This window comes from Dasypus novemcinctus, chromosome 4 (genome assembly GCF_030445035.2).
Source record: "Dasypus novemcinctus isolate mDasNov1 chromosome 4, mDasNov1.1.hap2, whole genome shotgun sequence".
NCBI classification, from domain to species: domain Eukaryota; kingdom Metazoa; phylum Chordata; class Mammalia; order Cingulata; family Dasypodidae; genus Dasypus; species Dasypus novemcinctus.
The window spans coordinates 100,202,468-100,217,173 of NC_080676.1; the positions used below are offsets into that span (position 1 = coordinate 100,202,468).

General features: G+C 36.1%; 1 protein-coding gene across 1 annotated transcript in view; it reads right to left on the reverse strand.

Annotated features, from left to right (window-relative positions):
* Window positions 1-11,510, reverse strand: part of ZPLD1 (zona pellucida like domain containing 1) — a 51,329-nt gene extending 39,819 nt beyond the window's left edge. Inside the window, exons 1-2 of the mRNA XM_023591408.2 lie at window positions 11,462-11,510; window positions 7,957-8,070 (exon numbers count right to left, since the gene is read on the reverse strand). Coding sequence (XP_023447176.2) covers window positions 7,957-8,070; window positions 11,462-11,510 — 163 coding nt within the window. The remainder of the gene's footprint in view (window positions 1-7,956; window positions 8,071-11,461) is intronic.
* Between the last annotated feature and the right edge of the window lie 3,196 nt (window positions 11,511-14,706).

Here is a 14,706-nt window from a genome sequence, read left to right on the forward strand (position 1 = left end):
AGCTGCTGAGGGGAGCTATGGGGGAGAAATGAAAGAGCTCCAAAGAGGTAAATTTTAAGAGATTGGTTAGATGAGGGCATGGTGAGAAGCCATAAAGGGTATAAACCATGAAGCTCAGGTTTCTGACTGGAGTGACTGGGTGGATTTTACCCTGAGCTAAAGAACATGAATGATGAGCTTTGTTTTCAAGAGTCTGAGGTACATATGGGACACTTACTTAGGCATGCACAGCAGGTAGTTGGAAATATGAGTCTAATATTTGGGGGAAAGATAAGAACAAGAAATGCAATTTTGAGAATTACCTAATACTCAGCATATCAATAAAAGCAATACAATGTTAGATAAAATATTATGAGCGCCTTCAGATAAGGGAAATAGGCAAGAACAGAAAAATAATACCTAAGTTTTCCTTTGATGAGATATTCCCTAGTTTCCCCAATGAAATGTAAATATCCCTGTGCTTTCTAACATATCACTTGAACTGTGGCATTACTAAATTACTTATATTCTTTTTTTAACTTTTTTTTTTATTTTTAAAGAAGTTTTAAATTACAGCAATGTTACATAAAAAATATAGGTGATTCCCATATGCCCCTCCCCCCTCCCATACTTTCTGATATTAACAACATCTTTCATAAGTGTGGGACATTTGTTGCATACATTTTGACATAACCTATAAAATTATGCAGGACAGAGTGTAAACCATAAGGTAACCTATACTCCACAGTTAGTAGCAATGTTTCAATATATGTTCATCAATAACTTATATTCCAATCTATCTGGGAGTGCTCTCCCAGTAGATTGTAAATTCATTGAGAGCACTGAGTTTTCCCAGAGTGCCTAACAATGGATATTCAACAAATGTTCATAAAACTATATTCAATTCAATTCTTTCATAAACTGAATGTATAGTTTCTAACTGTATCAACTCTATCAAGTTCAAAGATTCACAAATACAAGTACAATTGATATGGGTTCATCTTGACTCTGAACCACATCTGTGATAGATCCTCTCTCTGTTCAAATGGAGTTTTAGATGAACATCAAAATCCCTAGTGCCAGATATTTTCTAACTTCAAATTGATAAAAGTCAACCTATTAAATAAAATGAAGTTTTGCAGTTTTGTTTGTCTTTTACCATTTTGAATGCACTAATCTTGATAATTATCTTGACCCATTATTAAAAATGCTTTTTTTAAAGTAATTTTCCCTTAATGGTGATAGAATTGCTGAGTCCTAGTATCATTAATAGCCAGCACTTATATGATGGCCAGGTAGAACTGGCATAAATGCTGGCCATGAAACAAGATCATATGGAATGACTGCTTACCTTTCTTGAGTACCATGCTCTAACTAGCACTTCTCATACTGGGCTGTACATGTGAATCATCAGGGAATCTTGTTAAAATTCAGATTCTGATTCAAAGGTTTGGAGAGGAACCTGAGATACTGCATTTCTTCTAACAAGCTCCCAAGTAATTCTAATGTTCAAGTATCTAAGCAATTGAGTGGCTCCATCACAACTATATATTTTGGCTGGATGGAAGCTGAAACTCAGATGGATTCCTCCTGGTGGGATTAGGTACGCATACCAAGTATCCATTTGAATGATCTACATGTTTGGGTCCAAGAAAGAGGGAGATGTTTAGATATAAAAGGGACAAGAGGGAAGCAGACTTGGTCCAGTGGTTAGGGCATCCGTCTACCGCATGGGAGGTCCACGGTTCAAACCCCAGGCCACCTTGACCCATGTGGAGCTGGCTCATGCGCAGTGCTGATGCGCACAAGGAGGGCCGTGTCAAGCAGGGATGTTGCCCACGTAGGGAGCCCCAGGCACAAGGAGTGCGCCCCATAAGGAGAGCCGCCCAGCACGAAAAAAAGTGCTGCCTGCCTAAGAATGGCACCGCCCAAACGAAGAGCTGACACAAGATGACGCAACAAAAAGAAACACAGATTCCCATGCCACTGACAACAGAAATGGACAAAAGAAGATGCAGCAAATAGAGAACAGACAACCAGCGCGGGGGAAGGGGAGAGAAAAAAATATATAAATTTTTTAAAAAATAAAAAAATAAAAAAAAAAAGGGACAAGAAAGAGAAACAGGAACCATGAAGTAGATGAGAATTTGACTCCCTTCTTTGTCTGAGGAACTAATTGGTTTCGAACCTCAATGAAAGGGCTCATGAAAGGCTTTGTTAGACTAAGCCTAAGTAAATCTACTTTAGTGCTCAGGTGGCAACATGTGAAGAAAATTGGGAAAAGGAAAAATTTTCCTCGGCCCCATTCCTCAAACCATAGCAGTTTAATAACTGCAGAATGAGGACAACCTCCTTTGGAGGGCATTTATGCCAAGTGGAGTAATGTTTTCATAAAAAGCACTTTTAGCAAGGCCGTGTCTGGGAAACTTTGGCAAGGATTCCAGTGGAAAAGATTATGAATAGATTCTTCCTGAGCATATGTGAGATACCACCTGGGGGACCCTCTGACTCAACAGGCAGAGACATGGCATGGAGGTGGATGAGTCTTATGCCAACAAGCTCTGTGCAGTTCAGATTCAGGTATTCATGTGAATATGATTCCGTCTATATCCGCAGGCTGATATATATGTACTTAAAAATAGTATTGGTTTAAAACTAATAGAATAAACAAAAACTCATTCAAGGTAGGAGAAATCTTTTCTGTATGCTGAAGAAGACATTGCATTTTAGTGCCATAGAAATCTCACCTGAAAATAATTCACTTCCTGGAATCCAATAAATGTTCCAAAACTAATTTATATCATCTTGGTAGACTGTAAGAGTAATTTATATATCATTTCCACTTCTATCTCTATAAAATGAGTGTAGTAATATTTGGCACCACATAAGCTTACAAATTGCTTTAAGAACAGATGTTATACATTTTGTTTTACTCATTTTTTAAAGTTACATTTCCTCTTAACAAATTTTTATACAATATTGAGGTTTTGGTGCAAAAAAAGCAAGAAGTCCTAAAGGAGTATTAATATTTCATCTACACAGAATACTAACAGCTGATGAAGAATTTTAAATGATTAGTAATTCGAGTTCCCTCTCTATACTGAACAGGTTTCTTGCCTCCTCAGTTTTTTATCACCACATCTGTTTCTCGTTAGCAAAAGCAAGCTGTTGTTTTCCAGTGCTTAAAGGTATTCATATGCAATCTGATGCGAACTTTAAAACTAAAATCTGTACTTTCTGCTCCATGTTCTTTGGAACCAGAAGAGTTTGGTCATGTTTTTTTTTTTTAATCAGAAAAAAAAAGCATTTGGGCTATACTTAAACAAGAAGAGGAAATGATAAATACAGGCAATTAGAAACTTCACTATTAAAAAACAGAGTATGAACCCTGAATTATTCAGTATCACTGAACTTGCTGACTAATTGCTCTCCTTTGCACTGCACTTTATTGTTATTGATTAATCAGAATGCGATCAGCAATCATTGCCTAGATCTGTTCTTCGGCCTCATCTGATCTAGTCATTGCAGTCACAGGTGCAAAATGGAAAGCAGACATCCTCCTGACAACTTGACAGCCAAAACACTATTAAGCAGGAAGCGGGGGAAAGGGGCTTTTCTCATCTACATAGAGGGCCTGAACATAGTTCCAGGGACAATTATTCCATTATACAGTCTCACTTTGTTTTTGGGCACAGAACCCTGAAATGGAAAAGCAAAGCATAACACAATAGGTTTGGAGAGGCAGCTTATTTTGATTGACACACCCACAAAGTCTATCCATTAAATCAATTTTTCTCAATAGTTTATCCTGTGGAATACCAGTGTTCATTGAAATACTAATAGGTATTATTGGAAAAAATTTCCATAGTCAAGTAGGTTCCGAAAAAGCTAAATAATATTTCCCAGTCATATGGATTTTAAGGTTCTTTAATGTCATAGTTTCCACTGTTACATCTTTACATTTTTTTTTTTACCTTTGCATTCAATGTTCTTTTTAGGCATAATGGTTTGGTAGAAAGTATACTGGTTTTATATCTTTGTCACTTGCTAACTTTGCAACATTGGCCCAATTCTGATCCTGTTTCCCCATCATAACATGAGGGTACAGGGAAATAAAAGTATTTTGTAGGCCTGTAGTAAGGAATAAAAGAAAAAAGCGTATAACATACCTATTACTCAATACATGGCACTTATTTTCATGTGATTAGGTACTTCACCACAAAACTGTCAGTCCACAAACATTTTTTTTGCCATAAGCCATATTTAGCTGTGCCTTTATCTTTAAAGACTCCTCCAGAGGCCTGAAAGTTTAGCTCAGCCTCATAAACTACTTCTTTCCCCAAAAAGGGGGTAGTTTAAGAGACCGAGTACATTTCGCTTGGCCTAGTTCACTCAGGCCAAATAATTCCTTAGTATTCTAAAAGTTAATTGTGTTTGTTGAGTTCTATTCTGGAGCAAGTACAACTATAATTTCAGTTGTTCATGAATCTTTTCCGTGCCACTAGCTTGGATAGCTAAGAGTTAACTACGTTTAAAAATAAGTGGTATCTCTTCAAGCTCAAAAGGAATTAGACCATGATAGTTCCCTTGGTCTAAGGATAAATGCTATCGATATTAAAGAAAATAGTTCTAATGTCATGAAACAGCAGAGGTCAGATAGGGTGAGATGATTACTCTCATAATTATTAATATTACTTTGCATTTAGATAGCCCGTCTCCTTTGCCAGGCTCATTCATATTCCATTCCATTGCTTAGGATCTGAGCAGAATGCGGAGCTCCCGATGACATCAAGGTGATCCTGATGTAGAAAAGAAGTCGCAAATGAAAACAGAACTGAGAAATCAACCTTATAGTTTATGTGCTCACTCTGATCTGCTATCTGCAAACCTGCAAAAATGGGCTTAAATGAAAATAATATCCATACAAAACTTAAATTTTGTCCTGTGACTTCTGCTTTCTCTGGATTTGAGGTTTAAAAAAGATATAGATCTTAAGTTGCAACAATGTTTGTGTGTGTGTATGTTTGGAAAGTTTGAATGTTTATCTAAATCGGACATTATAGATGTGCTAACATGTTTGTACTTTTAACTGGAATAATGGACTCAAGAAAATAACAGAATACACTATGTTAGTTGTTCAAAATTCTAAGTGTACATTATACTCATTTGCAGGTTTTAAAAATGCAGATTCCCACTACCAAATTCAGAGACTCTGATACTACATGTTTGGAGTGATGCAGTGGAGTCCACATTTTAAACAATCACATCAGGTAAGTTTTGATGGAGAAGGACAGTAGACACCATTGTAAATGGATATTTTACTATAACTTCTTATTTACCATGTAATAAATGCTTCCTTCTACTATCCTACCCACTTCCTGGCCTATTGACATGTTTTCTTTAAATGTGTACCTACAACATTAGCATGAGCCTTTCTGCAGAACATCTTTTTACTTTGGGGCCTTCTTAACAATCCATAAGAGAATTGTGGCTTGAGCAATGGTTGTCACACCCCACCCCTGCTTCTGGCCCCTCACACTCTCCAGGGTCACCATCTTCCCTTTTACTAAGTGGGAACTATTAGGCTCCCTTGTCTTCCTTGCCTGGACCTTTTTCTAGCCACCTTGCTTAAATTAAAGAAACAGCTACCACTTTTACTGTGTTCTTTATGTCATCTGTATTTTCCTTCCTCATTACATCAGTTATTTCTTTATTTATAATCTCTGGATACTTTTCCTTTGCTCATGTATGTTCAGGTCTCTCTATTCCCCCCAAGAGTCTTTCCTCATTCATTGACTGAGTCAGGTTACTCTTCTCTATCCCCTCACCATCAAAGTTATACAAACAGTAGACTTTTTCATGACTTTTATTTCCTATCCCTGTTCCTTTTTCACTGCACTGGGATTCTGCTTTCACATAGCTCCTTGTGCTTTCAACTTCTCTCTTCAAACATAGGCACTACCACTTAGTAGAAATTGCCTCTAGAAGTTCCGAAAAACATGTCAAACTAATTATTTCCAAACCTAAACTTCCTTTCAAAAACATACAGATATCCTATATTTTGGGAGTAAGTTAATAGTATCAATATCCTGTTGTCCAAGTTCAAAACCTCCTCTAGTCTTTTCTTTTCCTCACCTCCCAAATATAATCAGTTCTCAAGTTCTGCTGAATCCATCATAAAAATATCTTGTAATATTCTGCTTCAATTGCTTCCACTGCCACCGCCTTCATGATATTTTCTGTGTCTAGTCCCTTTTAAGTTTTTTCTAGCTTTGACACTTTTCCAGAGTCATTTTATAAAACAAAATGTGGCCGGCCATGTTATATATACCCTTATTCTTAAAAAAATCTCTAATGGCTCTTCATTACCTACAAAATAAAGCCAAAATTCTTTCATTATACAGAATAACACATAATACATACTTTCCAAAACAATTGAACCTGAATTTATTCAAACCTCTAGCTCTAATTTGTTTACAGAATATACAAAGAGAAGCATGTTAAATGACACCTCAAAGTTACAGTCAGCCAAATCCAAAGAATAGGAATTCTACAAGACCAATTACCCAATTGCTTTAAAGAGATACATATTACATTTTTTTAAAAGCAAAGGCAAGAAGGGGGTTCTGTTAAGAATTAATATGCAATATGTGGTTGTTTTAGAGGCAACTTGACTGAGCATTAGATTATATTAAGGATTATTAGATGCAGTCATACAGTTTAGTTATATTTTATTTTTTTTAACTTCTTTTCATTAGGTATGTAGACTGAAGTATGCACAGATAAAATGAATTTACTTTAAAATATTCCAGGGATGGAGGTGGTAAAAAGGAGAGAGAGAAGAAACAAAATCGATAAATACTGATAATTGATGAAATTGGATGAGCAGTACAGGATGAGCTCTCCTTTTGTGTATGTTTAAAATTTCCCATTATAAAAAATGAAAAAAAAAAAATCCTGTTTGTGGTATTCAAAACCGTTAACAATCCTGCCTCACCATACTTTCCTAGCCTTACCTTTAGGCATTTACCACCATTACCTCTATATTTTACTTTACATACCAAGTACTTTCATACTAGATCTGGGTTCTTGGTGACAGTCTTGCTTGCACTGGTCTTTTATGGAGAAAGTCAAATTACCTCTTTCAAATAAATTAGAAATCTAACATAATTTGTGTGACTACCTACTCATTGCTCTATGCAGGTGTCTTGTTGTCCAAGCATGTTCCAAACCTTGGGGTAATGACAAGTTTGGAGAATATAAAACATGGTGGAAGTTCTTTCTGTTTGCATGGCAGATGTAGAACGGTAGCTCCAACTTGGCTAGTCTTTATTTTATAAATGTTGAACTGGGATTCTATAACTTTAAAATGAAATGGTAGATACTTAAATGAAGTGCTGGGTTCCTTCTCAGTAGGTACAGATTTTAGGAACCTGTGGGGCATGTCCATCAGTATGGTCAAATTCTCTTATCTGTCACATTATTGTTGGACAATTAGCTATTATGCTATTCACTCAGAGGCTGGAATGTGTACTTTGGTGTTGAACATTTCATTGAAATTGTATTTTCAAATATTGTGTAATATGTCACATTAATTTTTTAAAATATTATTCCTAAATCTATTAGTATAAATGGGCAGTTTTTAAAATCTGAATTAACTTATGAGAAAAAAAGAGACATCAATTAGGCAAATTTTTGAATAAAACTTGGCTCTCCCAATTTTACCACTTACTAGCCAATATTTTTCAAATCTATGAGCAGCAACTATGATAATATTAACTATGATGAACACTTTGTATGTTAATATGGATGTAAATTGAACTCCAGAAAAATGGCTTTTGTCATTTGCCATTTGTTAATATCCACTTAACATAAAGGAATAGCCCTCCATTTTCCATATGTATTTAAATAACTTACTATTCAAACATAATCACTCTTTCCAGATGCAATTAGAGAAAAGATTAGGTTCAGACTTACCAGGAAATCTACTGTGGAGGTTGGCATCACAATTGTAGCTATTGAATTGTGCAGACCCCGGAAGCACTCTAATTGTTAGAAGCAGCAGCAACCATATTTGTTCCATTGCAAAACCTAAAAAAGAGTTATTATTATGTGGACATCATCAACCTTCACTGCTACTCACTGGAAAGACTCAGGCTCTATCTCAACCTTACTGATCTCAGTGTTGAATATACATTTACATCCATGCATTTAAAGTTCATTAAAAGCCTGAGAATTAAGCAAAATAATTTTCAGCCATGAAAGCAGAAATTTGAGTTATAGTTTTCAATATTATTCTTACTCTTTGGCTTCAGTTTCCTAAGAATGACAAAGCCAGGTTTTTGTAATGGACGAGCTAAGGTATAAATCATGGATAAAGTTTCACAAAAGAAAAACTGTTATTATACATAGATGTCAAACCTAGTATCTGACAGATTATACTTGCATAGCTAGACAGACTGGCCAATATGGAGACAACTCTGCATTTTATAACACCTGTTTACATGAAGGGAGGGAAATTCAAACGCTTGATACTTCCTTCTGGGAGAATTCTCAATTCTCTTAATGACCAAACAATATCAGAATACTTGTCTTAATTACTAAATAATGTCAAAAAAAAACCCTTTTTATTCCTCAACAGTGGAATTCCAGACTACTGTCACCTCTCAAAATCAATGGTTTATGCATCATTTTCTCAGAAAATATATATAAAGCAAAAGGAACCTGAAAACACTATATTTGGAAAGACATCATAGTTCCCCCAATGACTGCTCCTTGGTGAGTAATAACAACAGATATAGATAAATGAAAATATTGAATTCTTATGAGAAAATAACGGAGGGTGGTTTTTTTTAGATGTCTGTGGTGCATTCACTGAACAAATAAATAGGAATTGACTTTAATATTTAAATGCCAATCAGTCTTATCCTTAATGAATATTTTTTTCCTGATTGTCTTGATAAAGTTAAAGCAGCTTTCAGAGTGTCCAACTTATCTTCCGAGCACAATTTGGTCAGTGAAAAAAATCTTTTGAGTTGTTGGTTTTAGTCTATGCATAAAAAGCAGAAAGAAAGTAAAATCGTAAATGATTTAATCAAATACTTTAGTGCATTTTAAAAGCTTGGAACTTTCGGAAAAATGGCATTTTAGCTGTCCTTAAAATATCTGTCTGTAGATGATTAATCAAGTCTTCAACAAAAGGAAGGAAATATACATAGCATTTGAATCATTTTAGAATACCAAGTTTATGGTGTACAAAGTCACTTTGGAGAGGATGTGGGAAAGGAAAGCATGAGTTTACTATCAAAAATAGACTGAAAAGAATATGAATTCAACAGGAGCTTCCTTCCTTCAGCATTACAAAGTACTACTCAGGGACAAACCTAATGACTTTTGGTAGAACATGCATATGTCTGGTTAACTCTGATCCCCTGAGACAGTCCATCAAACAAAAGCTCAAACAGATGAGTGAGCTAGATCACGGCCTCTCTTGGCCATACGTTTTCCTTCATTGTGTTTCAATAGAATTAGAAGGTTCTGCTCTTTCTTTGGAAGTCTTTGGAAGACTACCAGGAAAGGGAGCAGCTTGGTTCTGAGTAGTACACACCACCACATACTTATTCTCTGCCCTGCCCCTTCTGTCTCATGATGGCCCTGTTAGCTCCCAGAAGGTATTAGAGATTCTGGACCCACACTTTTGTTTCCTAACATAGAAGCCACAGATCCCCAGGGATTCAGAGACCAGAATTGTAGTTAGTGAGCTACTTTCATTATTCTGAAAAGCTTTCTAGCTTTTACCTTCACTCAACAATAAGAGAAAAGCAGTAGAGAAAGCACTGTGTATTAGAACATTTACCTAATACCTAGTATTATATTCCCCATAATGATAGGGTGAGGTTAGAATTATTTCCCCATTGTACAGAGAGAATAAAAGAATCTCAGGAAGTTTAAGTGACATGGAATACAAGTGGAGAAAGTAGCAGTCAACCCCAGGTCTTTCTAGTAACGAAGTTTACTGCACGTGCTACCTAAGTATTATGTGTGCTATTAAATAAACTTAGTGTTTTTCTGCTTGCCATTTATCATCTGGTTTTTTAAAGCAGATGTTTTCTGTTGCTTTTTTAAAATTGTGCAACCTATTTAATAGATATTTTTATTTGATACTCAATAAACAATTCCTATGCAATGGATGTGATTTGCTTAATAGAATTATTTTATAATATGGGAATTTTAAGAGAGAAAATTATAAAAAGGAGTCCCTCATTGTGAAAATATAGATAAAACTGGATGCTGAATGTCTGCCAAAAATGCTTGAGAAATTCATGCGGGAAAAGAGCTTGAATTTGAATGTGGGAACCTGACTTGAAGTTGAAACATTTCCATAAAGCAGATAAAAAGTGTGGGCTTAGGAACACTAGCCTTGACTAGATGGAACGCTGTCTGGTCAGCACAAAAATTGTTTGCGTGGGGTGGCATTTGAACTTTGTATGGATTGTTCCCTAGTATTACAGGTGTTGCAGCTTTAATAACAAGCAGCCTTGAAAGTAATCTTAGATAACTATTGCTTTGTAATTTCTAATAAATACGATGTGGAAACTAGGGTCAAGGCTCTCAGTTCCAGAAGCTGTCGAGTCCCCTGGTACCATCTTTATTTTCTCTCTTGTGTCTTTTTTTCTGCTTTTATTTCTTCAGTTCTGCATCACCTTCCCTTCATGCAAACCTATTGCTGAGCTGGTCTCAGCAAACCCATGCCAAGTGAAACAACTTATGAGAGTATTAGGCTGCTTTGCATTTAAGATCAGACCTAAGATTGTCCAAAAGAGGTTTGCCTCTGTCCTTCATCCTTTGAACAGAGCCTTCAGCACCTTATGAAGATTAAAACCCATAATAAGTTGTTTTGTTTTGTTGATGAAAAAGTGGTAGAGATCGAAGAAGAAAATGCATTGCTTTTGATATCAGCAGGCATTGATTCCAATTGCTCCTCAGCTATTCACCAGATTTGTCATTTGAAAATCAAGATTGCAGTCATAAAATTCCAAAAGTGCAAGTGCATAAAGAGCATGTCATAGTCTGAACATACAGAAGGCATTCAAGTATTAGTTTCAGGGCCGCCGCATTGATGTTCAGGTCATGCGCTGCACAAGGGCATCCAAGGTAGGGGGATGATGACTGGGTCTGTGCACCTTTGTTCAAGCCACATGCTCTGGGACGAGGTTGCTCCACACAAAGGCATCCCATGTGTTAGTAGCAGCCCTGATCAGTTGAATCACATTTCTATATTTACAATGATATTTGTACTGATCCATGTTTAAATATCAAAGTACCTTAAGAAGGGAATTTTAACAAGACACCCACAACTCTTGTGTAGGCAGTATCCATATTTTGAATTCCTATAATATTGGCAGTGCTTATGGAATTGTCAAGACTTCGGGAGACTCATTATTTCCACAAAATGGTTAACTATTTGCTTAAAACATCCCACCCTCAACTCTATCTTCATCATTTCCACGGCATGTAGAATACCTGAGCATTGATTCACAGTACCAAGTTTGGAGCTCCTACCTTGCCACAGTCACTAAAACTTTTTTCTGAAAGTGGGTTTGCTTGGAATTTGTAGACTGTGTTGAGACTCATTACACTCATCAAAGCAACAAGCTCTGGTTGCTCAGGTTCCCTAACTCCTGGGTGGATGCAATTATAGACCAACGTATTACAGTCTTACAGAAAGTTAGTGGAGTTCCAGAGCAGAAGGTAGGACCAGATTTCTGAAGTTTACTCCGGGATGACCTGAGGTACTTGCTGTCCTGTGGAGCTCCAGTGAATTCTGGTTAGAAAACCTGAGCAGAAGCGTTGTCCATCTTCTCCACTAAAGTGCAGCAACAAGGCCCCTACTTTGTTCCTAACGATAGTTTGCAGAACTGCATTATACTCCCACTATTATAAAATATTGCTAACAAAATACTTGTTTCTTAACTTAGCATCTTCATAAATTCTCATTTTTTGTACTTAGTATGTATGAAAACTAAGTTGATGGGGAGAAGGAGGAGAAAGGAGAGTGAATGTACCATATTGAATTTCAAAGAATTTAGGAGTATTCATTTTAAAAAGAGACATCCGCATCTCTTAAACTGGGACTAATAGGCCCTGTGTTTTCTATTAAGCAATACAAAAGAAGTGATATGTTAGTGTTTTGCTGTCAAATATGTCAATATTTCTCATATTAAATTTTCTTTTAAAAATGATACCTTGCATTTCCTTCAAAATGTGAATTTCTGAGTTATTTGCCATAGAATTAATTTGGAATCAGAAAAAAATATTTTCACTGTCACTTGTTACTCAATTTTATGGAAAGTGATATAATTCTGTCACAAACTATTCTCAAGATTTTATATATAAATAATCTTTTTCAACCTTTCACTTACTGAGATCTGTTATGCACCAAGTACTACACTGTTTAATATTTAATATTTAATATTACTGACATAGATATAATTTTTACCCATGTTACAATGTGGAAATAGAGTCAAAGTTTTTAATTGACTTTCCCAGGGTCACAGACCTAGTAAATGGCAAAGCAGAATTCAAAATCAGGCTCAGTCTTTGGAATTATTACACTACTCTGTTTGACTTAATTGGAGTTTGTCAAATAAAATTAATGTCCTGTTAATTTTCAGGAATTAAAGTATATTAATAATACATATTGAAAATATGCTTTTAATTAAGTGATTCTAATGATTGAGGCAAAATAAATTTTAATATCTACATTATTGGCATAACTCTATTTCTTTTAAACTTTGAGTGCCTAAAGAACATTATTCTGCTTATCATAAACTGATTTAATGATAGTATTAGTGAGTGTTAAGAGCTGACATTGTATCAATTTGTCTTAAGCATGTCATTAAGTATTTTCTGACTATGAGAAATGAAATATTATTCTCTTTAGTCTGGGGATGAGAAATCTAAAGCACAGAAACTTAAGTCACATTTCCAAGATTAAACAAATAGCAAGTGTTAGAATCAGATTCAAAACCAGACACAATGACTCAAGAAACCACCCTGAAACATTGTAGGGTACCATCTCCCCAAAAACAATTCACATGACCTTAAGCAAATGGAAATTTTGCAAATACTCCGTAAATTTGAGTCCCAGCATGGATTTATTGATGTACTCATTCATCAAATAACTATTGAAAGCTTCTCGACGCCTGGTACTCCCAAAGGGCTAAGGTAAAACAGTTAGAAAAAGTTTTACCTGAATAGAACTTACATTCTAGTGAGGGAAATTAGGAACCAACAAGAGCTATAAGTAAAAAGCACAATATATTTGTGATAAGTGCTTTGGAGAAAAATAAAGCAAGAAGAATAATAGGAAGTTTTGAGGGAGAGGGAAATGGGTGCTGCAATTTTAAATAGGGTGGTCAGGATGTGTAATTCATCCATATAAATGAAGCCTGGGGAAATGAAAAAAAAAAAACAACTTTAGTTATGAATTGCCTGATTAATCTGTCTTTAATTTGTATTTCACTTTTTTTTTTTTTTTTGCTATTTAGGCACTTTCCAAATACAACAGACTTTTTCAGTGCATAAATTATTCTCTTGGAATAACTTGAAAAGCTGCATTAACCTTTTCAGATGAATAAATGTGGCTCTTAGTACCTGAGAAATCTAATTTATTAAATAGGACCCTTGTGACCTGAGAAAAATGTGAGCATGTTCAAAGTGACTTTACTCTCAGGAAATAACTTATGGAGAGACAAACAGGCTCAACAGTGTATCAAAGTTTCATATTTCCTTAATTTTAATAGCTTTCATGTAGACAGGTCTGTTTCAGTTGGGAGGAAAACAGAAAATTCAAACCAAATATCTTTTCTTCAGGTATTTAAGCATCAGTTTAAGAATTATGCATTTTTCACTAAAGTTAATTGTTTAAACAAATGGACTTTTTGGCTTTGGTGCCCACACTGCTCCTCTCATCCCAGCCTCTCTCTACACCTGTTGACCAGCTACTTGGCACAAGCTTGGCGCTCCCTACAGGGGAAAGCCCCTCATTCACAGTGCTTGTATCAGAAATGGTTCATAGGTAGCTTTAAAGGCCTGGAGTTTTAAAAGTTTCCAGAAAATGGGAGGAGAAGAATTGTATATAATTTAACAGAGATCAAATTTTAGTTAAAGGGTTGGGGTTTAAGATATAGTTAGGGGATTTGAATCTCTGGACTGATAATGTGATAGCCAGGTCCTGAGCCTCAACAGACTCCAGCACCTACAATCTGATTTATTGGACTTACCACACTCAGCTAAGATGGAGTTGAAGAAGGACAATCACCACACCATGGAGCCTAGAGTGATTACAACTGAAAATGGGAGGATGGCAGCCAGCATCCATGTGGAATCTGAGCCTCCTCTTGACATAGAGGTGCAATGGACACAACCAATCCAATGTCCACATAGAAGAGGTGGCATTGGATTGGGAAAAGTGGACATGGTGGACGATGGGTATGGGGAAGGGCAGGAAGAGATGAGAGGTGGGGGCGTATTTGGGACGTGGAGCTGCCCTGGATGGCTCCTCGGGGGTGATCACCGGACATCGTGGATCCTCACAGGGCCCACTGGATGGAATGGAGGAGAGTATGGGCCATGATGTGGACCATTGTCTATGAGGTGCAGAGGTGCCCAAAGATGTACTTACCAAATCCAATGGATGTGTCATGATGATGGGAACGAGTGTTG